The sequence below is a fragment of the Danio rerio genome, chromosome 23, assembly GCF_052040795.2.
Source record: "Danio rerio strain M-AB ecotype USA chromosome 23, GRCz13ab, whole genome shotgun sequence".
Lineage (NCBI taxonomy): Eukaryota > Metazoa > Chordata > Actinopteri > Cypriniformes > Danionidae > Danio > Danio rerio.
The window spans coordinates 25,619,891-25,639,671 of record NC_141043.1 but is presented as its reverse complement, the minus strand read 5'-3'; the positions used below and the strand labels follow the sequence as shown (position 1 = coordinate 25,639,671).

The 19,781-nt window shown below is 32.9% G+C and overlaps 1 protein-coding gene across 2 annotated transcripts; it reads right to left on the bottom strand.

The window, feature by feature from the left end:
- Positions 1 to 2,116: 2,116 nt before the first annotated feature.
- On the bottom strand, positions 2,117 to 19,558 carry slc2a5 (solute carrier family 2 member 5). 2 transcript variants are annotated; one of them, NM_001365652.1, is given in 12 exon segments: positions 2,121 to 2,884; positions 5,326 to 5,453; positions 5,705 to 5,780; positions 10,679 to 10,780; positions 13,131 to 13,241; positions 13,373 to 13,560; positions 15,394 to 15,519; positions 17,793 to 17,945; positions 18,064 to 18,188; positions 18,270 to 18,427; positions 19,119 to 19,217; positions 19,405 to 19,533. In NM_001365652.1, coding segments are annotated over 12 exon segments (1,536 nt in total). In that variant the 5' UTR covers positions 19,447 to 19,533; the 3' UTR covers positions 2,121 to 2,656.
- Positions 19,559 to 19,781: the final 223 nt, after the last annotated feature.

The following is a 19,781-nucleotide window of genomic DNA, read 5'->3' as shown; positions in this document are numbered from 1 at the left end:
TTTTTGTGTTTTATTGAAACAGTCCATGATGAATTATTTGGTCTCAATATATTTGAAATAAGATTGAATGTTTCATTTAAGATTTTAGACTAATTTTACACATACAGGCATGTTTATAAATTCTGAAACAATATTTCTGATATCACAAAGAGAAATATACATATACAATATATCAGTGTGTTTTGTAATATCATCACCTATAGAATTATAAGGTTCTATCTGACATTTTTCACATATTCTTATTAAATGATGACTTATTTACATTATGTGATGTTTTTTTTAAGTTTTTACAATTTAATTTAAAACACAAAAAAAGAACTCTAGCATGGCGCTACAAGTTTCTTTCTGTGAGCCAATCAGCATTTCGAATGCACGCATGAGGACCAATCATGATCAGCTTTCTTTGCTATTCTGCCGGACTGCTCCCTTGACAGCAGGAAAGACCAGAAAGATACACAAAATCAGAGTTGACTAAATAATATTGCACCACATAACATTGAGAAGAAACCTGAAACTGAAAAGACGTGTGTAAATGTGATGGCTTAAAAGCATTTGTTGACTTTGAGATGAAATGTAAAACTTAACATTGATGAAAAAGAAACAGCCGTTAAAAAAGTATATATTAAATGTGAAAATATTTTTATTGGTATATATATATGTATATTTGTATGTATATATATATATACATTCAAATTAAGTCAGAATTATTAGCCCCCCTTTGAATTTTTTTTTCTCTATTTTTAATATTTCCCAAATGATGTTTAACAGAAAAAGGAAATTTTCACAGTATGTCCGATAATATTTTTTCTTCTGGAGAAAGTCTTATTTGTTTTATTTCGGCTAGAATAAAAGCAGTTTTTGATTTTTTCCAAAACATTTTAAGGAAAAAATTATTAGCCCCTTTAAGCTAACTTTTTTTATCGATGGTCTACAGAACAAACCATCGTTATACAATACCTTGCCTAATTACCCTAATTACCCTGCCTAGTTAACCTAATTACTCTAGTTAAGCCTTGAAACGTTAAGCTGAATAAAAGTGTGTTGATAAATATCTAGTAAAATATTATTTACTGTCATCATGGCAAAGACAAAATAAATCAGTTATTAGAAATGAGTTATTGAAACTATTATGATTAGAAATGTGTTAAAAAAAATCTTCTTTCCGTTAAAAAGAAATTGAGAAAAAATAAATAAATAAACAGGGCGAATAATTCAAGGGGGCTAATAATTCTGACTTTAACTGTATATATATATATATATATATATATATATATATATATATATATATATATATATATATATATATATATATATATATATATATATATATTTATGTATGTATATGTAGACAGCACAACATTTTTCAGTGTTTATTAAACTCATTTGCTCATTGTCTGTTTTGTTTTAAATAATTTAAATTTGATATCAAGTCTTGAAGGGCAAATACTAATTCATGGGGCATATGATACAATAAACATAATTCAATAGTTCATATAAAGCATCAAATTCAATAAATATTACAATATTAATTACATAAAAATTAACAGCTGCACTGGATAAAATATTTAGCACAGTATTTAGCACAAATATTCATCCTAAAATATTAAATAAATGTTATAGACAGCAAAAAGAATTACGTTCTCAAGTATCAACATGTTATTACAAAACCAATTTATATTTTTTTGTGATTGTATTTGTTGAACAGTAATGCTTCAATGAATAATCTGCCAGATAGAACCTTATAATCCCAAACAGAAAATGATTTTTTAGAATTAGAAGATTCTATCTGAATTTGTCCTGTTTGTTTTACCCCAGTTTGCAAATTTAAGAGAATCCTATTAATTTACATTTAGACTACATTAAGGTACTCATGTTAGGCACTGTCATGTTAATCTATGAAAGAGAACTGTTGCACACATATTATTTGCTATATGGAATGCAAAATCTTGGAAGCTCAATATCTCCTAAAATCATTCAGAACGCAGATACAACCTTTTAATTTCAAGATGATGAAATGTGATAATATGAAGCAAAAAGACATGATTATAATATTATATCACTTCTTAGAAAGGAAATAACCAGCAAAGTAGCTTTATTAAAATACTACAAATAAAGGTTTGGTAAATAAAAGTCTTATTTATTTATATATTCATCCATACATGAATACACTTATATCATACTCAATATAGTACAACATTACATTTAAAGATTAACCAGATCAGATCATTTTATCTTTATGATAGCAAAAATATAAAGGCTTAAAAATAATAAATGATATCAGTAAATAATACATTTAACCATGAAGATATTTTTTTAAAAATAAAATATATTACTTTTTATGAGAATGTTACATCAATTATTAAACCTTTACCGAAATCGACATCACAACCATACAACAACAACAGCAAAACTATAAAAGAACACAAAAAGTACATTTGTAAGAAACAGACACATGCATTTTAAACCAAAGTATACATATTATTCTGATTCTTACATATTCTTTGTCATCAATCCAAATTAAGAATCCAATAAAAGGCATAATACAAGTATTTTTCAACACAGGATTGAAGGATCACACAGGACAGGATTGACACATAAAAGATTAGAAGTCAGCACAGATGCATAAACATATCCTTTATGAGTAACTCTTACCCATTCAGAGAAATGTGCTGCTAATTTCCTGTCCACATTTTCCCTCTCCCGTCCCTTTGATCTCAGAGTCTGAGGCCTCCGCCATAATCTCCACCTTGTTTCTCTGAGCAAACAGCTTGCTGGTCTCCAGAAACGTCTTGTTTTTGGTCTCTGGGATGACAATCCAGATGTAAATCAGTGTAGCGAGGCAGATGCAAGCAAAAATGATGAAGCTGTATGGGCCCAGGCCTCTCTGTAAACACACACATGAGGAACACATTTCTCGTACTAACTCCTTCAACTCCTCTTTCATGATTTGCTTTGAAGATCATTTTTCTAACTTTAAAAGGTTTTTCCACTGATTTCCAGACAAAACAGAGTAAATCCTCAGAAACTGATGAATTCAGAAAACCAACTTAGAGTAGATTAGAGTAGATTAGTTTAGATTAGATTAGACTAGATTAGATTACTTGGACAATTACAAAGCAGTGAAGTGCAGTTTAGGTCTAACCAGGAGTACAATAGCAGCAAGTGCAGGATATAGGTATAAGTTATAAAGTGCAATTATAGAAAAACTATGATATTTACGGATGGTTGTACTATGAACATTATATACAGGTTGTATTAACTATGAACAGAGATTAACAATAAATGAATATATGTACAGTTTGGTGCAGTAGTGAGACTGTGTTAATTCCCTGATGTTCTCATATTAAAGCTATTTTCATCGTTTTATGCTAAAAGTAAGCTTAAAAACACCTTTTCACTGATATACATCGAGCGAACATTTATACATACACTGTATTAAAAATTATGGGTTCCACACAAAAAGTTATCTAAACCCAAATCGATTAAGGTTTTGATAGTTTTTATAAATTTAAGTGGATTGAACATAAAACAGCAGGAACAATAACAAGCAGCAAAAGTGATTTTTGAGTGTATTTGGTGAAACGAAAGTATGTGCTGCACACTTTTCTTTTATTACTAATAAATATAAGTGAGAAACTAGCAGTTCAGAAAGCAAATGCTCACTGCTCTGCCAAAATATTTTACACAAGATTTGCAATTCAGCACTTGAAGTCATGTTACTTTTATGACAAATTGATGAGCAATAAAAATGTCTTTATACTTGTCATAGTAGCATGTGCTTCTCTATCAATCTTTTTTTTTTTGAGTTGTTTGCAATTGTTCTTGTAAGATTAATAAGTAAACTCATTAAGAAGCAGCCAAGGAAACTTCTATATTTAACACTACATTTACAAATGAGATGTAATTGTACATTAAGAATAACATATATGCAAACATCATTTTTATTCATTAAGGAAATTGTATTATATACAGATGTATATGCAATATATATAAAGTATACATGTACTGTAAAAAATATGCCATTTATTATGTTTCAAAGGAGCGATATTATAAATTGGCTCTGTTTGTAAATTGATAGGTTGCAATGACCAGTGTTGGGCATGTTAAAATAAAATAAAAGCAATAAAAATAGTAATTTTAGAAGATTTGGAATAGAAAAAATTAAAACTGAGTGAATATCTGAATTACACTACAGGTCAAAAGTTTGGGGTCAGTGGGATTTTATAATGTTTTAAAATAAACTTCTGCTCACCAAGGCTGCATTTATTTAATCAAAAATATAGTAAAATTGTAAAATTTTGAAATGTTATTACACTATAAAATAACTGTTCAAAAGTAGTTTATCATCTAATTTAATAATTTATTTAATTGATTTTAAAGATGAATTTTTAGCTTCATTACTCCAGTCTTCAGAGTCACACGATCCTTTAGAAATCACTCCAATATTAATAATTATTTATTATTATTATTTATATTATAATTATTAATGCTAATAGTAATAAAAGCAATAATGACTGGACTAATAATTTCATTTTAAACTACACACAATAAGTAATAAATAAATATTTAATAAATAAGTATTTAACATTTTGTTTTACATTTAATAAATGCTGCCTTGAAGAACAGAATAGTTTTCTGATAACATAAAAAAACAACAACAACCCCAAACTTGTAGTAGTGTATATCATTGTAAAAGCAACTGATTACCAGGGAAAGTAACTTTTGTGTTACTTTTAAAAGAAAATATTTAAAAGATCCTTTGAAAGTGAAGCTCATCTCGGTTCTCAGATAACCATCATCAGTCATGTGGTTGTTCCACAATCAACTCCCACACAAAACCTCATCAGTTTCACAGACTTGTTCCTATATCCCGGTGGAGACTCTCATAGACATAATGATGTTTCTACTATTTGAACTGTATATTCTATCCCTTTACCCTTAAAGCCATAAATATGCATTCTTACATATTTAAAATACTCAATGTGCTTTATAAGCATGTTTACCTATGGGGACCCCAATATTGGTCCTCATCGTGACACAAGTCCCCATGTGTCTGTGCGCATTCAAGTCCCCACCAGGATATAAAAACCATTACACACACCAGATCATGTTTCTTGGATGAAAACCGCTTCAGTGGGCTTAATATCTGAATATAGTGGTGCTTTATATAATGATAAACAGTAATAGTGGCAAGCAGTTATTTATTTGATTACTTGTTACTGAAACACTTTTATTTATAAAGCCATTATTCCCATTACTAGAAATGATGTCACAACATTTTTTTTTCAAATTCGGCTGAAATATATATAAACTATGACCTCTGACCTCTAGAAAAGGGAAGACCAGGCCGACTGTGAAGTTAGATAGCCAATGAACGGATCCGGCCACCATGAAGGCTGGAGGTCTAGAAGACTGCCGGAACATCTCGGTGGTGATTACAGTGGGAATAGGACCTGCGAAACGATGCAGCAAAGGCTGTCAAAATGGCATATTTTATCATAAGACACTTCATCTTTTATAGAGATTGCTTGAAACACTGTGCTGCTTTTACAGTCTGTTTTACAGCCACTTTAAAGCACTTCTCTCGCCTTCACTCCAGAGTTTTAATGTACAGTCTCAGAAACGGCTGCATAAATCTCCTGCCATTCCCCACCAAAGAACACAGCAAAAATAAAATGCCCCTATGGGATTGGCATGAACTCACTCGGACCGATGGCATGTCCGATGACGTAAACAATGACACAGACGATGCTGACGTAGGGGATCCAGTCCAGTGTGGTCTGTGGGTGTAAAGGGCAGCAGTTATTCCTCCACATTTATTGCCTTGCATTTCACATATAGACCCAAGAGGCACATCTGTCTGGACGGCACATTCACAGCTCAAAAATTTAAATCTCTGCTGGGACTGAGATTTTACTACACCTATAGCACCCGTCTGTCTGTAAACAAGAATTTACTACAACCACAATAGCCATATAACAAAACTCCCTTTAGAAGTTCAGATAGGCTGTTAATAGTCTTAAATATTCTTATTCTTTAATCTCTTATATTATTCTTAATTATAGTGTGGTTAATTGGATGATGTTATTCAGAACAATATTTTAATTAGCATACACACTTTGAAAGGTCTCGTGAAATTAAAATAGTGTTTTTTGGATGTTAGTATCAGTAGTTTTAGAGATATCTACAGTATAACAGTGATAAAACTGGCATTTAGAAAATAAACTCTCTGTAGAAACACTCTTCTCTCTTATGGACCTGACACTTTATCTGAACTCCATCTTACAAGAACTCAATAATGAAAATGATTTTTACTATAAATGTACCACCATCATGTTGCACTGCTTGCTTCAACCTTAAACCTTAAATAACTCTTGCAAAATTTTAAACCTTAAAGGGATGGTACACTACGATATCATATTTTAAACTATAGTTCATGTGTAATGTTGTTGTGTGGACATAAACAACATCTCTGAACGTAATACGCTCAAAGTTCAATGCAAAGGGAAACATTGGCTTTTACAGAGCTAGGTTAGCAAAGCCTACAGTGAACAAAGTTTGGGGACTACAAAAGAATACATCCGGGCTAGTGAGATCACAAACTTTTCAGGTTACACGGATTCCCCATGCACTCAAACCCCTTGCAGCAAAGGGGCATGGCCGGAGGAGCTGTAATGTTACAGCAAAGAAAGCTAAAATGCAGAGCTTGTTCTGTTTCTGTATTGGGGCTTCCAAAGGACACTTCACAAAGACAGAAGAGCTTACAATTTGATTTTTATTATGTTCCAGAGAATTATTAAAATATATATAGCTAGCATTTGACAAAGGAGAGCTTCCAGAATCTCTCTCAGTTCAGTGCTAGAAACTCCTCTAACCGACAAAGCTGCCGATTGTGAGCCACAACCTATAAGTATTTTATTTTCTAAAATTTATCAATTACATCCACAGTGTCTAGCTCTAACGATATGTTGTAGCGAGCAGTGGCGCAAAAAGGGGGTATGCAGTATATGCGGCGCATAGGGGCGCCACACATGGGGGGCGCCATTGTGCCAAAACTATTTTTGAAATTATCCATATTAAAAGTTTCAAATAATATATATATATTTTGTTAAAAATGTTTATTTAGCATTTTATACGCGTATAATATTGTATTTTATTAAATTAAAAAATCATTCCACCCCTCCCCCCCATTTTTCATACCATATACATATTTTTATGAATTTATTATGTAACATATTGATTCAGCAGGCCTTTTGGTAACTTCTTAGCTCAAAACTAATTTAATTGTAGCTACAAACAAAGTTATAACATTTCAATTAAATAGAACATTTCACACAGTTTGTTTCTGTTTTTTTGTACACTAAACATTTGACAGTCTTTTTTATTTCACTTTTAGAAGTTTCAGTCAATTGTTCTTGCAAAAACAGACCTAACACTTCTCACAGTATGCATGTGAGAAGTAATTGCAATGTTCTTTTGCCCTTTAGGACTCCCATGTCTATCATTTTGTTTTGACAAATGTAGTACAAAAAGTCCAAAAGCAAGGCTAGTCAAGGTGCTATAATCATTTAGTGAGGGAAAATTAAATTGAGAAGAAATTTGGGGTGGTATGAGATGCATTTCTTTGCGACTTAACATGCTTAATGTAATTATACCTTTTAGTACTTCAAAAAATACAGTTTCACAGTTCTGAACACAACTGAAATAGTATGAAGCATATTGATATCTTTATGAAAAAATACCTTTAATTTATTGATGGAAATATTTTCCACATTTTATCACTTGCCTGTTTTAAAATATAGTTGGATTGAAGGGGGGCGCGCAAAAGTTGAAGCCGCATACCCATCAGTAAATGTGCAGTTGCGCCCCTGGTAGCGAGGACATAAAAAAAGATGTAAACAATGGGAAATGCTGTTTGGCACCGCTAACAATCTCGCTAGAAATTTATATTTATTAGTCAAACCGCATATGTAATATTTCATATTACTTACATATGCATATTCTGAATGTATGTGAAAGACGCCTGTCAGGTTTTATTTTAGAGAGCAGGCGTGAGGTTCAGCTGTGTCCTTTACATTTTCTGTCTGATTCAGGTACAAACTGTCAGGGCTAACAGCTACTGTTTACACAGCGCAAAAGCACATGCTTGTGTGGGCGTGATCTGGTGACATGGAGCTGATCCACGAATCACAGCACATTATGTTAGCTGACCAATCACAGCCTCTTGAGGGCGGGCCTTTTGGAGAAACTAGGAAATATGACAGTCATTTTCATGTTAGTTGTGTAGCTGTATCAGGGTATATACAGGAATCCTTTCCTTTTCGGAAAACTTTAAGACCTCATCGCCACCGTGTTCTAATCAGTATCAAACCTTTAACCTAATAATCAGTTGTTAATAAACAGTTGTAGTTAAAGAAATGCATGGAGCACAACCATGCAACAGAATTCAGATAAGCTCAAAAGAACCAAAGCTTGAAGGAATAAATTACAGTACATGGTTGTTTTCATCGAGAGGCTTCAGCCACTTTTTAAACTTTCTCCAACAAAGAGTACACAGACTTACATTTTCCCATTTTGCTATCTGTTTCGCTCTATTGTTTCACTACATGTGGAGAGCAACACATCACCTTCCTGCGTTTGTTGCAAAATATGTGACATCACCCGGACAGAGGAGCTGGGCTAGAAGATCCCCGGCCCAAACCAATATCATGGATCTAGCACGCTGTTGTTAATATTAGAAGGAAAATAAATATATTTGTTTTGTTTTTGGAGTCAAACACTTGGAACAATGTTTGAACAAAATTTAAGACCTTTAAAAAATCACAATTAAGACTTTTTAATACTTTTAAGGACCTTAATTTTCTAATGATTGATTTATCAACTTTTAATACTTAAGACCCCTCAAACATTCTGTGTATCTAATCAAAATAAGATAAATGAAAAAATAACATGATTTTCTACAAATAAAGCATGAGCACACATTGCGTTCCATCTTATACACAATCAAGCCTTAAAATACAATCTGGACCACCCCTTTATCTCTTTTGCACAACATCCTCTACAACATTATTTAGTCTTATGTAAAAGTACTTGTATAGCTTGTATATCTTATGTATAGTTACTGTTAGTATCTTATAGCATTTGTTAGATATGCATAGGTTTTAAAAAATAGCTCTTATGTTCAGTGTTGTGTTTGAATTTCTGATTAATTTATGTAGCACCGTGGTCCTGCGAGACATGACATTTCGTTCCTCTGTATGTCCACACATGTAGTGGAATGACAATAAAGCTCGACTTGACATGACTTGATATAAATCTGATATGAAAACCCAAAGCTGGTAGTTAGTCACTTGCACCTAAATGGATCAATGATTGTTTTTTGACATTGACTCCTCTCAGTTTCTCATCAAATTTTCTGACCAATCAAATGCTTTAGTATCTGAAAACATGTCCTGCCCTATTACAGACACTTTCCATTTGATGCATTTGATCTGAACCACTCTTACTGGAAAAGCTGTGATAATAAACATGACACACTTTGGGATGTTTTTATAAAGTTGAAGAGATACTATGTGTCCTGCCCTGTCTTTATGTTTCATTTGAGATTGTCAAACTTCGAACTTCGCAAGACCTTTAAGACATACTGTAGTTCACACAAAAACGAATTCCCTCATCATTTACTCACACTGAATGGTTTCTAAAATTGTATGAATTTGTTTCTTCTTTTGAACGCAAAACAAATAGAATGTTGGAAGCCAGAAACCAATAGTTACAATGATTACTGTATGTTTACATGGACAGCAGTAATCAAATGATTTGCCTGAATCTGAATAAGATAATAATATGATTAAGGTGTTTACATGAGTTGCTTTTTGAATGTTCCTTTCATGATCCTGTTTTACGTTATGGCACACAGATTGATTAACACCATTGTGTCACTGCTATCCACATTTCCTCCGGAGTTTCATGTAATTTCAGGTGTTTTTTATTTTTAATTTTTCAACTTTAACTGCAGTTTGGCACTTTCACTTTAATTCAGAAACATTTCATGCATGCCCCCTGTAACAAACAAAATATTGAATGCAAGTATGAACTGCTGGAAGAGTGTTGATTTAATGGAATTTGATTCCGCATGCCGAATGGGAAAAAAAAACCCTCTGCATTTTGCAATGCAGATGTCGGCGGTCATTCACTGGCTCGCTAGGTGCAGAGAACAGCTCTGTGTGTATTGACTATCCTGTGGCAAAAAGCGGCGAAAGGTCCTAAATGACAGTAATAGTTTGATTAAGGTGTTTACATGTCTGTACTGCAATTCAATGATGCGACTAAAATCCGTACTCCACGTCTTCATTCGATTTCTGTTTAGTTTAATTATGACCTTAATTGGATTAAATTAATCAAAAATCCCTGTTTACATGGTAGACTCTTAACCAGATTATTGTCTTAATCGGATTAAAATATTGGTGACTGTGTGAACATACTCAATGAAAAACTATGGCTGTTTTCTTCATTATATCTTTCTTTATGTTCAACACAAAAGATAAATTCAAACTGGTTGGAAACAAGCAGAGGGTGAATAAATTATAACATTTTGATAAAATTTTCCATTTAACAAACCATGCAAGCTGATATGTTTGAAGGAGAAGTAGACATTTGAAGAAATGCAACATCACTTTACCTGAAAGTAGAGTGCAATGGTTAAAATAACACAAGCTGCACAGCAGATGCCAAAACCGATCAGCAGCAACAACTTTCTTCCAGATTTCTCCACGATGAACACCTACAGAAACAGAAAAATTAATGTTCTATGCTTTTTGTGTGAAGAAATATGCTCGTCAAGGAAGCAGTATCAAATTAGTTCACCAACAAATGAAAATTCTGTCATTATTTACTCCCTCTTGACATGTTTCAAACTTTTTACAAGACAAAAGAAGATATTTGGAAGAATGCTGAAAACCTGTTACCGCTGACTTCCATAGTTCAACCCCAAAAGTATGGAATCACCAGTCTTGGAAGATGTTCATTCAAATGTTTAATTGTGTAGAAAAAACACATACATGCCACAAAACAACTTCCATTCAACAATCCAACCTTCTGGCTGCATGAAACAATCACATGGGAAGGCTGTAGAAGTGATGCATACTGGTAGACCAAGGAAGACAGAGACAGAAAGCTTAAAGCAATATGCCTTCAAAACAGAAAATGCATAGCAAATGAGACCTGCAAATAGTCCAGACCTCAATCCAATTGATAATCTGTGGTAAAAATTAAACAAAGTGGTCCATGACAAGGCTCCAGCCTGCAAAGTTGATCTTCAATAAGACAAAGTTGGAGACAGATTGAGGAAGAACATTTTTTATCCATGCCTCCGTTCATTCAAGCTGTTCTCAAAAGAACTAGTGGTGTTTTTTATTTGGTGATTCCATATAATTTTCCCCAGATTTCTGTGATTCCATATTTTTTTCCCTCTGTTTGATCTGTAAAAACAGTTGTAATTGACTACAGTGTTCTTTGGATTGTTGAATGGAAATAGTTTTATGGCACGTTTGTTTGTTTGTGTGTGTGTGTGTGTGTTTATACTGTAAGGATGCTAAGTATCTCAATAATATTAAACCTTGAGACCTGTTATGGAATTTCACATAAGACATAACCATTATAATTGACCGGCACTAAACTTTCTAATCTGAGAAGAAGATCAGCTAGGAAACCAGTTGTTCAGGTTGTCTCGGTCATGCATCCTGAGCCCCTTTCTTTACCCTGGACTTTACCTTCTCCACCAGAGTAGCTTCACACAGAATGTTCAAATATTTAGTATGGTGTATCTTGTGGCTCCATAATCATGTTTAGTGTCATTTTAAATGTCTCTATGTGAAGTAGTCTTGATTTCACTGTAATATTTTACTATTTCCCTCATATCAGGTCATTTGGGTTTTGAGATCTTTGATCTTTGCCAGATGTTCCACTCCAGGCAAAATGATTTCACATCACCTCATGACCAGGCAAGAGTCTTGGTGAAGCTTTTATTGTCTTGAATTTATGGTGATTTGAGTATTTAGGAAAACTGTGCAGAAGTGTCTGGGGGATCCTGTAATGTTGAGTTCTGAGCTCTGCATCAGGGCTTATATACTGCAACGTACTTCTACACAGTCAGGTGTTAATCTCTAACTCTTTAATGAATCTTTGAGTAATTGATGTTGTACAATCTGAATTGGCTTATTTTGTTTATATATGAAAATTGCAATGGAAGGTCTTTGCCTGATAAAAAATTTAAAATTCTTGTTTAACTCTAATATCTCCTGAAATCATTTAAATTTAATAGATTGTTTAGGCTGATGTTTCCACAGCCTGTAACCAGGATTAGTCATACATTCAGGCTCAATGGATGGAGCATGGGCACAGCATTAGAGACCTGTTGATGTCTGACAATCACTGACATAGTTTGATATAATCTAGTGGCTAAATCAAACTTTCTATATGTATGAGCAAGCATGCGGCGGCCTAATATTACTTAAAGAAAATTAGTTTACAGTTATATCCTCTATCTAAGAACCTGAGCTGGCGAAGATGTGTCCATGAGCAGATGTAACTGGCCAGCATACTGACTCTAAGCGACTTTGGGTAAACGATGAACCATTAACTAAAAATATGGATTAATGAGGTTGATCTATCTAAATTAGACCAAATCACAACCTATAAGATGATCAGCTTGAATTGGAGGAATCTACATTTAAATTATTATAAATTGGAGACAGATTAAATTTGGAGTTGGAAACAGATTAAAATTAATTTTACCAAATAAAAATATTTCTTTTTACATGTGATAAAATGGCTTACACATTTAACCTTCACCCATGCTGTTAGTTCTGTCATAGGACGAATAGATGGACCCTTACACTACACAATTAAACATTTGAATGAACATCTTCCAAGAGTAGTGATTCCATACTTTTTGATAGGGGTTGTAGTTTTTTCCTACTATGGAATTTTATAATTACAGGTTTTCAGCTTTCTTCAAAATATCTTCCGTGTTCAACAGAAAAAATAAATAAAAATAATGAGTAGATTTTCATTTTTGTAGGGGTGAACTATCCTCTTAAATCACAAGACAAAATAAACAAAGAGTGACTTACAGCTGTTATGGTCATGAAGACATTTACAGCTCCTGTCCCGACAGTCACATACTGAACATGATCTTCACTCACTCCTGCTGAACTGTAGATGCTGTCAGCGTAGTAATAAATCTGAGGAAAGGGTTAAAGCTATGATTTAGTTGTCCAAACCTATTAGAGATATATAACAGCACACTCATGCTTTCAGAGAGAAGGATGTGGGAGATTATCAGCTGTGTGCTGTTATTCAGGCTGCTGCTTACAGCGTTGACTCCTGACAGTTGCTGGCCCATGTTCATGAAGATCACAGACAGCAGCTGCCAGCGCAGAGAGCGGAAGGTGAAGAGGTTGAGCAGAGAGAGTCGACCTTCTGCTCGCTCCGACTGCTCCTCAACACGCATCTCACAAAGCTCCTCATCCACATCCTCACAGCCTCGCAGGCGCTGCAGGCCTACAATACAGTCAGTTTAAGCACATTCACTGGCTTGCAGCTATTTAGATATGTTGCTTATTTCTGCACTAAAGTAGAAAATCAACAATTGTATGCATTAACTCATCGCCCCAGTACTGGGACACTTAAGTTTACATCACTTTTTTGCACTTGAATCCTAATCTAATTATGACAAAATTTATAAAATTGGAAATGTCTAAGGCTTTTAAATGCATATTTTTCCACATTTTTTTTGTTTATGTTAAGTACTGGAGGTAGGGTAATAGATTAAAAATTTACTATGGATACAACCTGTCGAATCATTTACAATTATCAGAATCAGAATGAGGAAAAGCTTTATTGCCAGGTTTACACATACGAGGAATTTATTTTCCTTTCAGAAGTTTCCACAAAATAGCCGTGATAGGACAATAAAACAGATAATAAAGGAATTAAAAAAATAAAAAATACGAATATACAATTTTGACAAAATTTACAGTATATTAATATATACAATATCGTATGTATAGCTATATTATATGCAAATTAAATGTTAACTATGTGTGTTGTTAAGTATATGGGTGTATGTGTGTATAAATAGTGTTTGTTCCTCAATTGAAAATAAAGCAATCATGACATACTATACATCATTTGAATGATTAAAATGTCTAGTTTCCATGCCTGGTGACTGATTTTTCATAGATATTACTGAGCAACAGCTATTTATTAATTTGCAAAAGGATACTCTTCAGAGTCATAAAGCATTACTTTGCTACAGCAATCCACATGTAAAATTTTGTATAGCTGTTTTTAGAGGCTTAATTTAAATCAAATTCCAGCAATCTGCCAATACTAATTTACAATTGTATGTCTACATTACAAACATTGTCAAAAGTAAGAAAAATGACAGTTTAGATTCCTCTAAACAAAGGGGGCGCTGTTGTATAAACATCAATGAAACTGGAGATCTGCAAGTGGTGATGTTTGGTACATGGAAATAAAGTAGATAAAGTTGGTAAATTTAGAATGTAATTTGTTAAAATATTTAGCTTTAATTTAAAAATTTAATTTTAATTTTCTGTGAATTTTAGGCTAAAACACGTTTTATAAAATACACATTTTATGTATTATAATAACACAAACATTTGTTGTTTAATAATTTTCAAAAACACAAAGGCACACAACTTTTAATTTATGTAACTTTTTGGACTTTTTCACTACAATCTGACATTTGTCTCCTTTAAAATAAACTTAAATCAGTGCACTAAAGCTTTAAAGATTCATGTTTCATGTTCTCATGTTCAAAAAGTAGGGTTAGACAGTTAAAGATTTAATTATGAATTAGTGAATGAGCTGTTTTAAACTGTGAAACATTCATAAAGCTAATCATTTACATTTGCCATTTAATAAGCAACTCACTTTTGAATGAATCAGTTGAATGAACTTAAATTATCCACAAAGCCGGGTACAAAAAAAATCACTAAAACACTAAAACTCCAAGAGTATGAGATGAGTATGTGAAGCTATTTAGACAAGATTATTTAAATGGTTTCAATAACAAAATATGTTAACAAAAAAGAATTAAAATGCTGATTAAGAAAATAGTTTTTGCACTTAATAATGCTTTAGGGTGCTGCTACCAACAAGGTTACTTCTTCGGAAACAATAAAGCATTGAAGAATGTCCAAATGTTGTAAACTGATTGCATAAGAAATCTAATTGATAAAGGCTACCATACTCCACCATAAAGCCTCTGTAATCTTAATGGGTTCGTCATTGGTGCACATCGCACTGTGAAACTCATATTGTCTTTGTGTGCTCTGACATAGGAGACCAAAATAACTTCTTCTGTACCTTTCCTGGCAGTTTTTTCATCCCCCTTCTGTATGAGCATGTAGCGAGGGCTCTCAGGGAAGAAAGGCAGAAGCAGCAGCTCAATGGCAGCTGGAATCCCTGTGAGACCTAACATGATGGGCCAGCCTAGAGAGAGAGAGAGAGAGAGAGAACATGGCACATCACAACCAGCAGGACTGCAGCATTTCATTAAACACTGAATTCAAGAGTACACAAAAATGGAGGTTTGGTATATATCTCAGTTTTAAATAAGCTATGGTACTGTATATTTTGGTGTAGAGGTTAAATAATTTACAGCACACATACAGTACAATTGCTTTTTAAATTATTATTAAAACAGTGGTGATTACTGAAAATAATTGCCCTTAAACTAATTCAGTAATTACACTTTTAAGGATATAAGAATTTAAGTAACTAAGCAGCAACAATGGGAAATGTATAACAAACATATTACAGTACTAAAATATGAAAATAACAATTAACAACATAACCAAACTATTATATTCATTGAAATGTATTTTTTATATATGATGATCAAAAAACCCCGAAAGTGAATGATAAATGTAAATTACAACTCGTTTTTTGGATTAACATTTAAATCTAATTATTAAAAATGGTTTACTTCAAATAATATAAAATATATTGTTGAAATATGATTTAAAATTTTTTAATATCATTAAGAATATTTATTAAATCTCAATGAAATCTTTAACAGGTTGCATAACAAATTATATATATATATATATATATATATATATATATATATATATATATACGCACATAATAAGTGAAATTCATTTATTCATTAATTTTCTTGTCGGCTTAGTCCCTTTATTAATCCGGGGTCACCACAGCGGAATGAACCACCAACTTATGCAGCAAGTTTTTAAGCAGCGGGTGCCCTTCCAGCCGCAACCCATCTCTGGAGAACATCCACACACACACACACATTCACACACACAATTTAGCCTACCCAATTCACCTGTACCGCATGTCTTTAGACTGTGGGGGAAACCGAAGCACCCAGAGGAAACCCACACGAAGGCAGGGAGAACATGCAAACTCCACAAAGAAACGCCAACCGAGCCAAGGTTCGAACCAGCAACCCGGCGACCTTCTTGCTGTGAGGCGACAGCACTACCTACTGTGCCACTGCCTCGCCAGTGGTTGGACATGTTAGGTGAAAATAAGGGCATCTATTTTACCCCTTTTACAAAATTTAAGATAAGCCTTTGGTGTCTCCAAAATGTGTCTAATAGTGTCAGCTCAAAATACCAATAAGATTATTTATTATAGCCTACAAAATCTGCCCATTTTGGTGTCTGAGTGCATTGTAGCTGTTTTTGTAGCCTGTGGCTTTAAATGCAAATGAGCTGCTTCTCCCTGCCCATCGTACCCACATGCTTGTCTGCTTCTCATGCGTTGCGTCAGATAAACAGCAATCAGATCAGAGCAATGTCTGACAGAAATAGACTCGGATGAAGCTGAAATATAGCTTTATTCAAGCCTTTCTGAAATGATGAGTCTCACACAAATGCTATTTGTTGTTCACACACATGCATATGCACGTTTACAGACACCATGCGGCCGTAGTGATTTTAGCGGTTAAGAATTACAGTGATTTTACTGTCTTTATTACAAACATGCCCTGTCTTAAAAACGTTTAAAACTTGAAAAACTTGAAAAATCTGAGAATTGAAACAGACATTTAAATCCCAGTTTCTTTGCAAAAAAAAAAATGTTCTGTGGGCCTCAAAATCACTGGGATTTGAATCCTATTTTAATGTCAGGAGATTAAAAGAAAAAAGACTTGTTGGGTTTATATCACTTCAACATGACAGTGACACACAGTTCTGTCCAAACAGCTTATAAAAGATGCTTTTCATCATAGGTGCTCTTTAAAACAAATGTTGTTTGAATTTCTAAATAAATTAACAGAATTGATGAGCTTTTGTTTCCTGACAAAACAACAAAACACATTTTCTACCTATTTGACTTTATGGGAATTGTTCTATTTATATGCAAGTAAAGTATCAATGTTTCTGAAACAGCATAAAAGACTTGAAGTTTTAAGAATTGCTGTTTATTTGGTCAAACAAAGATATATAAAACTGGCAGTTTCAAAATAAGTTTCACACATGCAAACACCACTCTACTTGTAACTGTAAGCCCTGTACCTTAAAGCGATAGTTAACCCAAAAATCTCAATTCTGTTATCATTTACTTGCCCTTAATTTGTCCCAAAAACACTCAAACAGGTTTGGAACAAGTCAAGGATGAATCAATGATGGCTGAACTTTAATTTCTAAGTATGAACAATGTTAGAGTCTTGCATCAAACTTATTTGCACTTTTGCTTAAAAAAATGTACAAAAATCCCATGCACTTTACACAAATTACCTTCTTTATTTCCAAGGATACTACGAATTCCAAATATCTGGGCGACAAGAATGCCAACGGTGATGAAAAGCTGTGGGACAATCCCGACGGCCCCTCTGTAATTCTTGGGTGCGATCTCTCCCAAATACATAGGCACCACATTGGAAGACAGACCTAGAAAACACAGCTGCATACAATGTCATGCTTAAATACACACACACACACACACACACACACACATGCACATACACACAAACACTATCCATACTGACAGGTGGAATATCCTACTGACCTGCACAGATGCCCACCAGAAAACGTGCGACAATAATAATCTCAAATGACCCCGCCACTTCACTCACACCCATCATTATAGCGGGAACAATAGAGAAGATGTTATTGAACAGGAGTGTGCCTTTTCTGTAAGCCAATCAACAAATAGGGGGAATAAAAATTGGAATTTAATGCAATGCTCTGGCAGAAGCTGTCATTGGATGTTACCTTCCAAATTTGTTCACTAATGGAGCCACCATGAGAGAGCCGAAAAACCCACCCAGTGGATACATGGACACAGTTACGGACCACAAGAGGGTGAGGAGATTGTCCGACATTGGGCCATAACGATCCACATATATTCGCCTGTAGAACTGCTGCATCTCCTTTAAGCAGAATATTAAAGTTTATCAGAAGTGAATGATAATATAATATAATATAATATAATATAATATAATATAATATAATATAATATAATATAATATAATATAATATAATATAATATAATATAATATAATATAATATAATATAATATAATATAATATAATACAATATATTATAATATAATATAATATAATATAATATAATATAATATAATATAATATAATATAATATAATATAATATAATATAATACAATATATTATAATATAATATAATATAATATAATATAATATAATATAATATAATATAATATAATATAATATAATATAATATAATATAATATAATTTAATATAATACAATATAATATAATATAATATAATATAATATAATATAATATAATATAATATAATATAATATAATATACACATGGCTGACATACAAATATTTTAAAATCTGAGACCTGAGGGTTAAAATAAATCCAAATACTGAGACAAATGCAATTAAAGTTGTCCATTATTAATCAAAAATGTAATTTTGATTTATTTATGATATGAAATTTCAAAAAATCTATTCTTGTAGCACATTCTTAATTTCACATTCTAATGCTTTTTTTTTTTATATGAGATTCTCGAGAAATTCTACCCCATACAATATATTTTATATAATATCATATAATATGATAAAATATAATTACAGGGGCAGGTGAGTTGACCACAGCTACGTTGTATCCATATTGAAAAGACGAACCAAATCCAGCAACCAGAGAGGCTGCAGCCAGGATCAGCGTCACCTTCTGCAAAATTGCATAAAGTTTAAACATAAATGCTACTCAAATTCAACATTCTTTTTAAACCACATACAATCTGCAGCACACTGGAAAAGGCAAACAAATTCTTGTCTTTCTACTAGCTGTCCAAAAAAGACAAGTATCTGTAAAACTTACATTAACTTGAATATAATGTTGGATCAAAAGTACTCACCCCCTTCCTTTCACCTTTCTTCATGTTTACTTCTTCATCCATGGTTTAAAACTACAGTATGTCTAGAAAGAACACCACTTAAAAGAAATGACTGCTGATTCTCTATACTGTACTTTGGACATTGGAGCCAACCCTGAAAACCAAGGTTAGAGTTGTTTAGTATTAAAGCAACAGATATAGATAAAGCAGGCTATACTCATTAGTACCAATAAGGAAAGCACATAACATTAGAAGCATGAATTATTGGGCTACTGGCACTCTTTATAAAATCATTAGGTCTTTATGAGTTTCCAAGCATTCCCTTGATAGACAGTTTTATCAAATTACACATAAATGCCTCTCTATATGTTTGCCCAACATCATATTAATAATAAAAG